General features: G+C 40.2%; 1 protein-coding gene across 2 annotated transcripts; it reads right to left on the bottom strand.

Moving 5' to 3' along the window:
• Positions 1-606: 606 nt before the first annotated feature.
• YWHAQ (tyrosine 3-monooxygenase/tryptophan 5-monooxygenase activation protein theta) lies at positions 607-13,805 on the bottom strand. 2 transcript variants are annotated; one of them, XM_075201451.1, is made up of 6 exons: positions 13,663-13,805; positions 11,696-12,107; positions 5,278-5,401; positions 3,157-3,320; positions 1,924-2,019; positions 607-1,417 (listed from the first exon to the last, which is right to left on the bottom strand). In XM_075201451.1, exons 2-6 carry the CDS (start codon positions 11,990-11,992, stop codon positions 1,355-1,357), a joined length of 744 nt encoding a protein of 247 aa, XP_075057552.1. In that variant the 5' UTR covers positions 11,993-12,107; positions 13,663-13,805; the 3' UTR covers positions 607-1,354. The 2 variants fall into 2 exon arrangements, with proteins under 2 accessions (XP_075057552.1, XP_075057553.1); XM_075201452.1 differs by lacking the exon at positions 13,663-13,805 and adding an exon at positions 12,475-12,496.
• Between the last annotated feature and the right edge of the window lie 534 nt (positions 13,806-14,339).

The following is a 14,339-nucleotide window of genomic DNA, read 5'->3' as shown; positions in this document are numbered from 1 at the left end:
TGGTGAAGGTTAGGCTTTACCAGCAAACTTGCAAGCTAGCACAGTAATATTTTGCTACTGTACATCTGCCCTTAAGATGTACAGTAGAATACTAATATAAAATATATATATATATATTTTACCTATACCTACTGTACCTAAAAGCTCACCAAGTAAAAGGTAAGACACCATAAAAAAACCTAAATGAGAACCACCACTATGTTTTGAAGGGTCTTTTTAAATGTACATACTTTGGATTATGTGTATATGTGCAATCAACATATAGATAAGGCAATTTACCTACAAAGACTTTAGCTCAAACAGTACAAGTATGCCACTGATCTCATACCACATTAAACTGCACTAAACGTTTGTTTAAAACAAAATGTTATTTTTTTTTTTAGCAAGTTCCATAAAGGAGGAACAAGTTTGTTGCGAAACTCCAATTAATGATAGCGATGAGTCACCCCAGTTTAAATTAAAGCCTTTATACACCAACTATTATATATCCATCTCTCTACACACACCGTTTCATCCCGGAGTAGTTTTTTTTCCCCCTTCTTTTTAAATATCTTTACAGTAGCAGACAGAAAATTACTGTTACATGAACACCAGGACAACAAGACCAGGAGTGTAATGAAGATTTATTGGAGTAGGCAGAGGTTTGTCAACTGAACAGCAGCGAAAATAAAAATAAAAAGAGAATTCTGTATTTGTTGTCCGCAGCCTCTGATGCAACAACCCCATAGTCGCTAGGTAGAACAAGTTATATTCTGCTAGCAGCAATTCTGTTCTACAGGTGCACATAAATTTGTAAAGGACCTTTACCACCCCAGAACACAACAAAACTTGTACTTTTATAAAGGGGGAAAGATGGAATAAAGGATTTCGATATAAAAGAACATAATTACGGACCAACAAACCAAAAAAGGAAATAGTGCGATATTTTAGGGAAAAAATTATAATCAATACAACCAGGTTAGGCTGCAGTAGTTAACTACATTTCTTTCATACATTTTACATTATAATACACAAAAAGTCTGTTTCAGAAACAGGTGGCTCCAATTTTTCATTATTTTTTTTTAATTTAAATATTAGAAAGGCTTAGAGTCCTCAACATAAGTGTTTGATGGTAACTTATGTGCATTTTTCTCTTATTTTTAACATGAAGTGAAACCATTAATACTTCTCTACAGCAGTAACCGCACACAAAACAAAAAACAAAAGGAATGAGTTCTCCCAAAGCTGCAGTGTGAAGAGACTATAAACGTTATTTCCCGTTACACATGGATGGACTTTCTTTTGCTATAGAAAATCCATGTGGAGCGATTAGGAATGGAGACGTGTAAAAAGGGACAGACGCCTGTAGCACAAGTTAGTTGTTATCGGCTTGTTCTGCTGCATCGTTCTCTTCTCCTGCAGTGTCGTTTGTCCATAACTAAAAGAAATAAAAATAAAGATTGTCAAACGGTGCATTGCCCTGTTTAAGTCTGGTGGCCATTTAAATTGAGATCTGTACCGTTGTCTTATACAAAGCTGATCAATCACCCATAGAAAAAAAGTCTTGACCACTTTGTTACTTTGTGTAGGAGGACGCACGTCTTGGCCCAGAGGGAATTTTCAGTAACAGCATCAAAGGACACCAATGTTGTAAGAATGCTTGTTTGGGAGATAACATGCAGCAACATAAATAAGGAGGCTTACGAATAATTTGAAACTGGGGATTGAACTGATGTTTTAAAAGCCTTCCCGTTGATCCATGCACTTTAGTGTGCTGTCTAAAATGTGTGCGCAGAAAGTCCATTCAAACGAACGGGAGACACTTTGCAATTATATTGGGACAACAACTACCAGAGAGAACACATGACAGATTCTCTCAATACCATTCCCACTATGTGCCGGAGGTAAATTTGGTGACAAATTAGGCTTAATGCAAATACTCACTGTTAGGTTATCTCTAAGCAACTGCATGATAAGTGTGCTGTCTTTGTAGGATTCTTCGTTGAGGGTGTCCAGCTCTGCAATGGCCTCATCAAATGCCTGCAATGAAGGGGAAATAGCCTTAGATTTTAAGGGTCAGAGTGCTTCAATACGAACGTCAGACAATGCAGAGTGTCAAGGGACTTAATTGATATTCATAACAAAACAACGTTTTGTATCAATGTTTGTCCAAGTATAAATGCTATAACATGCTTTTATATAGAGTGAACATCAAGCAATGTTTGTGCTATGTGATCATTTGGCCTCTAGGTGGCATTAGTGACCATAGATAAACTAACAAGGAGATCCAATTTTCTAGTAAGATGATTGGTCATTTTTTTGAGCAAACATGCCACAGTAGTATTTTATTTACGGCCATTTACTTATTTTTCTTTTGACAATCTTGGTTTCCCATGCAACATTTCCCTTATGAGCTCTATTGCATTCCATACGTCTTGGGGTGACAGCAGAACTTAAATGCCTGTGAGCACTTTGCAACCGTTTGGCTTCATCTGTAAACTGCATCATGTTCTCTCAACCTAGACCATTCAGCGACAGGACAATGCAGTTTGAGACAATGTAACACCTCTGAATATAGGATGGTCCTTCATAGAAATAAGGCAGCATGTAAAGGTTTGCAGGCTTATTGTCATTATAATCAGTACCCAGTCACTAACGGGACAACTTTCATAAACACTAACTTCATAATCTGAACAGGCTCCAGATGTTCAACAGTAATAATGTGTCCAAAAAGCCATATCTGACAGCCTGCACACTCACCCCACCCTCCCCCTAAGTTAATGAAGTGTGGAGTGGTGAAATGAAACCACAGCCCAATCCAGACAAATTTAAAACAAGCAGTCATTAATATAGGACAGTTTCCTTTTGTTTGGTTCATTTAACTTCCCCACTGACCACACATTTTCTGAAGCCTTTAACTGCCTACTCCTCAGCAGCCCACACTTCAGCCACTTCCCTCCATCTGAAATGTAAATCACACAGATCTTCCATCATAAATCTGTGCTTGCAGATTGTATGCTCACTACAGCACTGCATATTAAATGTCGCATTTAAGAACCAATTTAGTTGGGAGACCGCCAGACATTACTCAATGGCCACCTTAAAACTACAGCTAACGAGATGTCAATGTGCACCAACATTCCTCTTCATAACATGGTTTTAAACGTTAGCACTTACGGTCTTAGCTAGTGAACAGGCCTTTTCTGGACTATTAAGAATTTCGTAATAGAATACAGAAAAATTCAGGGCCAGGCCCAAGCGGATGGGATGTGTAGGCTGCATTTTCTCCTTGCCGATATTAAATGCTTCTTGATAAGCTTCTTGCGAGTCTTGTATTGTACCTGTTGTGAAGAGGGGAACATTAACACCATGCAACAAATTCACACAACATAATTTAAACTTGCAGAACATCCCACTCTCCACCCTTCCTATACCAATAACCATCACCCTCATATCCATGTGGAATCAGTTGCAGTTCACACAAAGTTGAGTGGAAACACTGAACATTAAATGTGCAAATCCCTATGTAGTACGCTTTATACTGGCAAACAGACTCAAGTTTTATTAAGCAACAAGTAATTTCTTAGTAAAGCCAGAAGTTATTTTTTTTTTTTTTTTTTAACTTTTAGGTGGTAATGGATCTCATCAATTAAAGCCAGGCAGCAAGTCTGAAACCAAGGGGTAAATGTATCCAGCTGAGAGTTTCTGGCAGGTTTCAAAAGTGGAGATTTTGCCTATAGCAACCAGATTCTAACTATCATTTTGTAGAATGTACTAAATAAATGACAGCTAGAATCTGATTGGTTGCTATAGGCAACAACTCCACTTTTCAAACCTGCCGGAAACTCGCAGCTTGATACATTTACCCCCAAGAATTTAAAACCAGCAATATATTATTCTCCATCTAGTAGAAAGCATGAAGAGGTTTCAGTGAAGCTTCTGGAGATTTGAAACCTTGTACTTTCCCCAAACATGACGCTTTGTCCGGCTACCTACTTCAGTGCAGGCAGTCTATTCCCAAACTGAACGAATAGGAAGTAGATCAAATCAGTAGGAACTACAGGACACATGATGGAACAGATTTGTACTCCATTCTACATAGATAATCCGATGTACAATACAATCACACTGGAGTTGTAATTGCCAGGAACAGCATGTATACTCTCTCGCTGTAATACAAAGACCCTAATCATGGAGAGAATTACAAAAGACAATGGGCCTACGATTCATTAAGGAAAGCAAGAAAAGTGAGTAACTTTGCACCTTGGCAAAACCATATTGCATTGGAGGGGCAGCTTAATTTAAGATGTGGGGACAGATTTATAGTTGGGGTAGTGCATGTCCTATATCAACTTTAAATTTCAGTGTAAAAATAAAGCTATCAAGTGCAATACATGAAAAAAAACAGCAAGTATTTCACTTATGTGCAAAATAAACCAATTTGCACCCCTTACATTGTAACATGGTTTCATGTGGGAGAAAACATTTTTTTTGCCTTACTTTTTTTAATGAATCAGGCTCAATGTGTCTAATACTGCACAAAAAGTAAAAGGCAAAGGGTGCTCAGACGAATACTAAATATCCTTTTAGCACTATATCAAAATACTGAACGGGAAACCTCCGATAGTGCCATATGAAAAGGCAAAACACCTTTAGTGATAATATGAGGAACCAGATTTATAGTGTAGCTACTGCCTTTGAAGGCTCCTTTGTAGCAGTGTGACCTTCACAAACACTATCAATTGACGTCTAGAATAAGAAAGACAAATATGAAGGGATCACTTGATACCTCACTTCCTTTGAACTTGGGAGACTTCATGGAAGACAGTATTCCCACCAAATGAGTCCAATGCTACATTTTAAGTTCTTAATTGGTTCTCTTTAGCAACCCCGGTAAAATACAGTTGTATGAGACTATGGATCCCTATGACAACAGATCCTGCACGCTCATTACTTAGCGGGCATTTAACACCATGTCCAATATTCTATGGATTATATTAGAGGTGTTGGACTTAAGCATGTCCAAAAATGTCAACAAGCAAGAGCTGCCGTCAGGCATAAATGATCCCTACACTTTACATGGGTTGCCAAGTCCACTGGCTTGGGGTAAAGCTCAGCACAACATATTAAAGATCTGAGAATCAAGACGAGTGGACAGATGGACAACCTGATGATGTAATCAATGTTGTACACAAATGTATCAATACATATTCAACATCACGTTTTACTGATCAGAACGGTAATAAACCATATCCAGTGAGAAAAAAAAACAAACAAACATAAAAACACAAAACTCACGGCTTCTATCTTCTCCAGAGGCCACCTCTGCTAGGTATCGGTAATAGTCTCCCTTCATCTTCAGGTAAAATACTTGGCTCTCCGCTTGGGTGGATTTAGTGATCAAGAACTTGTCAAGCAGAGTCTAAAAAAGCAAAAAAAAAAAAATCACTGTCTAGAACATTTTGACATTTAATTGAAGGGTGTGTAAAATTAGATTTGAGCAGGAATCCACTACAACTGGGTATAACTAGCTCATTTGTAACTGTTCCTACTAGTAAAAGTTAAATTTAAAAGGGAAAAACCAAAACACAAACCCCCCCCCCCTCCCCCCCCCCCCCCAAAAAAAGGAGGGGGGGGGCGAAAAGAGAGAGAATCATACGTTTGGGGGATAAAGGGGCATACATCTTAATGACTACAAAAGGATAAATATGAACACTGCTCTAAATGTTTGTAACCTTAAAAAACCCCTAAACACAAATCACATAGGATATACTTGTCAACTCATTTACAACTGACCTGAAAGCCTTAACAGTGTTTAACTGGGGTGAGGACACATGCAGGAAACTACACAGTCGCATGCAGGCTGTGACCAGATGCAAACACTGCAGAATCGTGTTACTTGCAATAGAGGGGACCATATGGTTTATGTGAAAATATCTTAATAGTGCTTTAAAGTTCTTCCATATATGTCAAGTTGTATTGCTAGTAATTTGTAGGTCATGTTACAGCTGTAAGAGTTATCACAGGGGCCTGGTGTACCTCTTTCACATTTTGCAGACAAGAGTGTAGGATTTTGTCCATGTCTAACTATAACTCAACACTTGCCTACCCAAGATACACCTGGACAAAACAGACATACTATTTATGCACAGTGAAGACATCTTGCAGCTCTAGTATGCCAAAGGACATTCATACAAGCCTGATTAAACTGGAAGACTATCAGTTACTAAAAACAATTACTTTCCAGTATCTTATGATGCCCTTATTGTAATTAGCTGCTACCCAAGTTACACCACAAGCTTTATAGCCTTGTCTGACCTGGATTTTAGCTGGAGTACTGATCCAACTCATATATAGCCCTTGAGGGCCCAATTAGGGTTTAAAACATTCTCCGTTACTAATGTATGTAAAAGACAAACCTCAAAACTTGTTGCGGGGGTACAGGAAAAACAAAACTCCACAAACCCAGAAAATAAAAAATGACTGCACAACAGTACAAATGTTTTATAGTTGTGGATGAAATGAGCTAGCAATATGCCTGGATTGATAAATTAGAGAATGTCCTTGTAAGGTAGTACAATAGATCTTCAATGCAGTTCTCCTTTGCAGTGCCACACCTTTCCCTTTCTTACCACAAGAATTAGTACATTTATTAAACAAACAGGATTTCTGCCTCACATTGGACAGGGGGCAGGTCTAGAGTGTACTGGTTTACAGTCACATATCGAGCAAAACTATGAGATATAGCCTTGTAACAGCTTACATGGTGACTGATGCCCTAAGCCATAGACTGTTAATACCATTTATGTGACAGTACCCCATTCTACTGTAGTCCCATATAGACTACTTCTGCAGCTCAGGGTGTGAGTTGACTAAATTGCTTTTAATATATGCATTACTTATACCTATGTGAGCACATGCTTTCTATTCAAACTTCCATATTAATAAATAGGCTACACATAAAAATGGTCTGTACACATGGCATTGCAGGTTCATAAGAGTCATGAATAGACACTCACTGTACTTTAATCAGTGTCTCCTGCATCACTCACAGGTTGTTCAAACTCAACATAATGGAATGCAACTGGATGCTCCTAGTATACACTATGCTGTAGGGAGGCTTTGAGAACATCGTTCAAATGCTCGATAAGTACAAGGTTTTATTTTACAAATGTTCATATATGACGCAGAGTCCCATCTTGATTTTCACTTCAATTCAGGTAAATATGAAAAACATACATCTTGCAATCCGTATTAAGTAATTAATCAATTAATCTACTGAAGTTAATTGATCATTTATTATTTAAAAACCAACAAACTCCATTAAAAGAGAAAGCTCTCTGGATGAAACATGGGGTGCCTGAAGATTATCTGCTTCACCTTTAAGAGCGATAAGAGTCCTAATCTCAGATCTGGCAAACAATTTCAATCTGTAACATTTCACGATTTGAGCATTAATGCACTTTTCATAAAACCAAATGAACACAGTCCTGTCACCTGCAACATACAGAGTAAGGCAAGTTACCCACTTCTGTTTTTACGGCAAGCAAAACCATTCATACATGCATTTGTGTTGAGATCCACCTTAGGCATGCGCCTTAAGGAGACTAGCATCTAGAAACTCATTGTACTCTGCTTTCCTTATCTGTTTTTGGCAAGTGAGACTAAGGCCTAGTCTTGGATAAGTTTTCATTAATGCTTTCTTTTGGGATACATTTAATGAGAACCAATATGAACCATCCTTAACTTTAAAAGGAATTCCCCCCCAAAAAAGGGCCCCTTAATTACCGACGCCAAGTCATGCTTTAACTAGCAAGTGCTGGTTATGTCTGAATGTCAGCGTCACTAGCGTTCTAATAAAGCAGCACCACGAGGCGGAAAATGCAGCCACTGAACTTGGCTCTATGTATGAATCCAACAATCCACACAGTGCATTTCTGCAAGTCTCCTTGCTCCTGTTTATCTCACTCCTTTCTAATCAGACTGGATTTTTAAACTTATGGCTAAAATTATCCCTTAAACCTGGGAGTGACATTAGCAGGAATAGACATGCAGATTAAGAGACTAACAGAATTATGAATTTTATGAATGCAATGAATGCTACAGTAAACGATTTTTTCTCCAATTCCTCACACTGTAGATACCTACCCTAATCAAACATAACCTCAAGAATCAGTTGCCGAGCAGAAGTATATCATGCCTTACAAAAGCCAGATAACTCTTCAAGTCAGTCACAGCAGCCTGCTAAATGTGGAATGGTGAGTGCCATCTACTGTTCAGTATTACAATAGCACCAACAAGCAGGTGGCAAAGTCACACATGGAACATATAGGGGCATATTCAATTGTTGAATATCTCCGCAGCGTTAAAACTATTACCCTTACTACGGTAATAGTAAGCTGGATTTCAGCTCGCAGCTCCCTGAGCTGAAATCCAGCGAGAAAACTACCATAACGGTATAACGGTAATAGTGCGCGCGCCACGAGGTTTTTGGCTATAACGTCAATTGAATATGACCCTTGGTTTAAAATTAACAAAAGTGCAGCAAGTATGGCCATCTACTCCTATATATAGTACTGAGGGTGGAATTTAACTGTGTGTAAATTCCCATCACAGCCTCATGTCACGCGTGCCTTCACACTTTTTAATATTCCGGCAAGTAGAACATTACATCAGCAATGTGAGGCTCCAATGGGACTTTGCGCACCATTGAATGCCCCCTTTAAAGAGGATATTGAATATTATATGAAGCAGCTGTTAATACATGTGAAAAAAAGGGTCCTATAGACTGACTTACATCAGTTTTGTAACTGCAGCCTTCCATAATAAACTACATGCAAGTGGGTAGGTATTGTAATGCAAGAAATAAATTGTCCTGCTGTGTGGAGAATCACTTTATTTACAATGTTGCAGTCTAATTTCACAACTATGGATAGATTTGAAAATAAATAAATCCTTCAAAAAAACATTAACGTAGCGTGACCACTAGGAATTACGTAGTCTTTACTGCGCCACAACCCCCCACCCCCTCCTGTGATATCTCCTTGCAAAGCGAGGAGTCACTTCATGCAGAATAGGTCATGTGATGCGGAATGAGGCTGCAACGGGGAAAGAATAAGATCAAGTTCAGTCATTCTCCGTTTACAATCCGTCAAACTTCATCCACTGCCCCAGCTTTCAATAAGAATTGGGACCCTGGGCATAAAGTGGAGAAAAAAAACCGACTGGGCATTAAGCTGGGGAGGCGCATGTGAAGACTTGGAGGGCAGCCTCTTGCCCATCACTGGTTTAAACAGTGGGGGGGGGATCAAAAATGCAATATTTCCACTTGTTCTAAGGAAGTGCAAGAGCCAAGATAAGAAACTCCAAATGGCATAGTGAGGATGATTTCAGGCTTACTTAAATGTATGCAGGGTTTGGGTGCAGCCCAGGAACTAAACTTTTTTAGCCCTCAAACAAAAAAAAACCCTGTATGTATTTTAATTTGGCTGGCTCCTATAAAAAAATAGGTTAGTAAGTCTAATCTTAGGGAAAAGTAGCAGTAGAGTAACGGCAATGTAGAGTCAAACCTGCTGGTTTATTGCATGACAATAGGTTTAATGCTAAAATTGTGTCGTAATAAACTGGTGAGAAATTAAAAAAAGCCACTTTGAGATGGGGTCTATAAAAAGTCATCTCTCTAAAATATGTCTGGACAGAGGTAACAAATTGGTTAAACAAAGCACTGCATAAAAATAAAGGCCCAAATGAGACAAACCCATTCGAATCTCCAGCGTATAGTACTCTGCCTTAGTAGTGGTTGCTGACACACTATCTGCAGCATGCTTGCTACTGCAGTGCTACAAACAGCAAGATTTATGCTGCTTCAATGATTATTGATCTAGCAGTCAGATAGCGCCACTCCTGCACAGCTAACATGAGGACAGTCTGCATAATGCAGCAAAAATACTGTGCAAATTGTGCAGACAGGCTAGGAATAGTCTTGTATATATTGCAAGTTACACCGGACTGTTTCACATGCAGAGAAGAAAATCCCATGTAACCCAAGTGCCAATAGATCCAGTTTCTGTTAAGCTACAAGAACATTTAATGACAAAGGGAGAAAAGGTGGATCCCCAGCTATAGACATTATGGAACCTTGGTTGGGGCTTCATGTGGGTAGCAGGAAGGTGTGTGTGTGTGTGATCACCATTTGATCTTCTGTAACTAAATTTTTACATATCTCTTGATGGATCGGGGATCCAATCAGGCATCAGTTTTTCAACTAAAAAGTTTTCACCAAGCTTTGCCCTGAGATAACAGATAAGGGTTTGTTCCTAAGCACATCAGACAACCTGTCACTAAGTCAACTAAAGGCACCTCTTCAAATATGGAGGATAACAAGAACACAGAATCTACTCCACTACATATCGCAATGGTACAAAGTATATGTCATATGGGAGCATGTACATATACATTTGTGAATACTATGCATATTAGATCAGTTTATAATTTACAGCATTCTAGTCACGTGAAACAAGCAATTGCAATAGAGGACAGCTGTCAGTTGAGTTTGGGTACTGGAATATTACAAAGCAGCAATCATTTCACAGATACTCATAATGGGACCATACAGACATTTTAAAAAAAATCTAAAGTAATACTGTGTTAAGCAGAAATGTAAAGTTACAGGTAAAAGTACTGGGTAGTGACAGCAGTAAAATGAATTCTATATTGTTTAAAGAAAGTCTCTTTAAAAGATGAATTAACCCTTCATCGTCCAAGAAGCAGAGCCACATGAGAACCAGATTGTCACCCCCTGCTAGCTATTGCTGCTCACTTATTAAGGTGGTCAGGCCGGGTAGAAGTTTGAAACTAAATACTAAAAAAGATTTTTCAAGCAGTCATCTGCCAAGCAACTTTTACATGCAAATGTTTCCTGGGTTTTGTGCCTAGACAAGCTTCTGGTGCAAGTAAAGGCAGGCATACATGTCTCAAATGTGAAGCATGGGAACGTATCAGTTTTGCATATTGGGTGGGAATAGTTGGCAACACAATCCTCCTGGAAACTCGTTCAATAAAGATTGCCGATTTGGTCACTGCTCAAATGCTTGAAGCCAGAATGTGGCATCAGTATTTTGTGATAAAAATCTATCACACACTTCTGAACGCTAAACAATAAAAGGAAAATTTTCTACGGATTACAAAGCCTCCTAGCTCAGGATATGAAAATGAAGAGAGTATCCTGTGTTTTAGTTACAGAATAATCAAAAAGATCAATTCTACATATAAAAGTAGTGGTGTGCAAAATGATATTCTTCAGGGGTTTCCAAGCGATCTCTTGACCAACCACAAGGCGGCTGCACATTGTTTGTGGAGTAGAATTGGAACGCATTAAGAGATCAGAGCAGCAGCAGAGTTCACACAGCCCAACTTTAGGTAAATGAATGGCTAGACAAACTGATGAGAAAATCTGCTATATACCTGTGTTAATCCACTGTGCTTATTATGTGACAATTGATCGGATGAGGAGCAAAAATGGGAAGTTAGAGACTTGTCTTATGCCCTCAGCTGCTATAAAGTAACATTTTCCAATCAATCCTAAGAATATGATAAGACCTTTGGAGCTTTAATGATTTGTATTCCTCATGTGATGAAATTACCAGTATAGTATTATGCTAATAGTTGGGCTGGCAAGGCATTGACATATAGGTCAATTCTACTGAAGTCAACTTACCAGAACAGTATCACATATAGTCTTGAGCTCAATCTCCACTTTCTCCCTGTACTCTTTGACCATCGCCAGCTTCTTGTCTGAGCAATCCGTCTTCTGCTCAATACTGGAAATGACCCGCCAAGCAGACCTCCGAGCCCCAACTACATTCTTGTAGGCCACAGAGAGAAGGTTCCGTTCTTCATTGCTCAGCTCTTCTCCGTGTTCTGTCACAGCCTTCATGTTGGCTGCCATGTCATCGTAACGTTCTGCTTGTTCTGCCAGCTTGGCCTTCTGGATCATATCGGTTCTGTCTGCCATGGCTTGATTGTGTTTCGTATAAAGGAGAGGAAAATAACCCGTGTGAAAGGACAGTTGAGAAGGGGGTCAAGTGAGGAGTTCTAGCAGAACCTAAAGCACAAGCAGGCAGCCAAACCTGTAAGAATATAAAACATACATTATATAAATGACAATATATCTACTGTCATTTTAAAGGTGTTTAATGTGTTCTCATAGTATAGTCTAAGAAGGTAAGCCACTTTTTTCCAGCAATACTCCAATCACAGACAAAATAAAAGGACAGGTAACATGCCCATTTTCCCTAAATCCCTGATTTGCAATGTATGCTTCAATGTTTCATGTTAAGTCCACCGAGACAAAATGCAGCAACTTCCAGTATACATGTCAAACTGAAGTAATCAGCACCACCCAATAAACTGTATGTTTAATATCTAGAATAAACCCATTACAAAGGCAGCATTACAGAAAATCTGTAGATCACATAGGAAAAAAACTCAAGTCACCCTAAAGAGTTGTAAGGGAATGTATCCTTACAAAATGACTTAAAGTATGAGTCAGTGGCAGGAGGAGTTCTGCAATGGAAATCAAACTAGGGGAGGGGAAGGAATGAATCTGGCAGCCCTGCCTTTTGTCTCCAGGCTCCCTGGATGATCCCCGCCCTGACTGCCTCTCCCTCCATTAACTCCCACCCCTCAGGGGAGCCAGGCTTCCCAGCAATGTACAACCAACCATATTCATAGAATGTGCAACACTGGCAGCAGCACTGTATGACATTGTAGTACCCATCACCTTACAAATAAAGGTCCCAAAATACCAAGATCTAAGAAATGCAACAAATCAAATTCTATTGTTAATTATTAACATCCATCTATAAATATTGAGAAAAATGTAACAAACCTGCTGCCCAGAAAGCAATATGACAGCAGCTTGACAGAACATGGGCTTAAAGACAAGACCCCACTATAGGACTCAGGACAGCAGATAACCAGTAGATTTCCATAAAACACATTGCTTCAGTGATCAGAGAACACCTCTTCAATGTAAAACAAGCAAAAAACAAGCATTGTACGTCATGCTCATCAATACACCTGCAAATCTGTAGCCCCAACACAAAAGTCTACACAATAAGCATTGCCCTAAGCAGAGAACAGTGAATAGATTGCTTTGCACACACTGGTGCAGTAAACCCCAACACCAAGAGATAAGTATGCAGGTCACAAGTGGGGCTGCAAGCGACAATAGCCTGGAATATTCTGATGTGTAAAATGGAGGAATAAAATATGTAACAGACTGTGAACCACCCTCCTACCACTGGAGGGAGAGCATGCGGATCCAGAGGTGGAGGATCCTACACATTACATACTGTAGTATCATCTACCTGCAATACACACACGTCTGGGGACAGAAACAAGGCGTGCAACAGAGACTATAGGGGGACTGTATGAATGTCACACATAGTAAGAGCATTAGCATTTACACTGATGTGCTTGACATATAAAATCAAGCAGAGCACAACTAATATATATATATATATATATATACACACACATATATACACACACGCGCGCACATAATATATGTCTGCCCTTCTAGACACATTCCCCTACTAGTAACGCAGTCACAGCTATATAGATACCATATACACACATACAATATATATATTTATATGGATGACTGCTCGATAGACTCACCGTGCACTCCTCACTGTGCGAGCCGCTGGCCGGCGATGGAAAGAGAAGGAGACAAGAAAAACCTACAGACTGAAGCTCAACGTACAAGAATCCCTCCTGGCTCAACCTAACCCAATTACCAGGCGTTGGCAAAGAGGAGGGGTAAAGAGGCCGCCAGCCAATCACTTGCGCGAGGGGGCCCCGCCAATTTCGCGTCCCACCAGCTCCGTTAGCCAATCAGAACCTAGCGCGGGAGCTGAGGGAGGGACTATGGAGGGAGGGGGGATAGAGGAGGATGGGTTAGGTTGAACGACAGGCTGCGGCTGGGGCCACGGGGTTTCCTCCAATGAGACGCAGGGTGATATGACGTCATTGTCGCTGTGGCAACCGAGTTGCAGCTTTACCCCTCTTTGCCAGTCTCTCCTCGCACGCTGAGGTCTGGGCGTGGCGCCGGCTTCCTGCAGCAGGAGTGCTCAGTGCTGCACCATGGGCAGGGAGCCCTGATGCACCGTGCGTGTGCTGCACCATGGGCAGGGAGCCCTGATGCACCGTGCGTGTGCTACACCATGGGCAGGGAGCCCTGGATGCACCCTGTGTGTGCTACACCATGGGCAGGGAGCCCTGATGCACCCTGCGTGTGGTGCACCATGGGCAGGGAGCCCTGGATGCACCCTGCGTGTGCTACACCATGGGCAGGT

Source organism: Mixophyes fleayi, chromosome 3 (assembly GCF_038048845.1).
Source record: "Mixophyes fleayi isolate aMixFle1 chromosome 3, aMixFle1.hap1, whole genome shotgun sequence".
NCBI lineage: Eukaryota > Metazoa > Chordata > Amphibia > Anura > Limnodynastidae > Mixophyes > Mixophyes fleayi.
Note: the sequence above shows the minus strand (reverse complement) of the source record. Positions and strands in the feature narration are given on the sequence as shown.

Excerpts from the sequence above, each read along its gene's own strand:
- YWHAQ (XM_075201451.1), bottom strand. The coding sequence starts at position 11,992 with ATGGCAGACAGAACCGATATGATCCAGAAGGCCAAGCTGGCAGAACAA. Across the intron at positions 5,402-11,695 it reads CTATATGTGATACTGTTCTG|ACTCTGCTTGACAAGTTCTT; the intron begins GTAAGTTGACTT and ends TTGCTTTTTTAG. Across the intron at positions 2,020-3,156 it reads CCTGTTCACTAGCTAAGACC|GCATTTGATGAGGCCATTGC; the intron begins GTAAGTGCTAAC and ends CCTTCATTGCAG.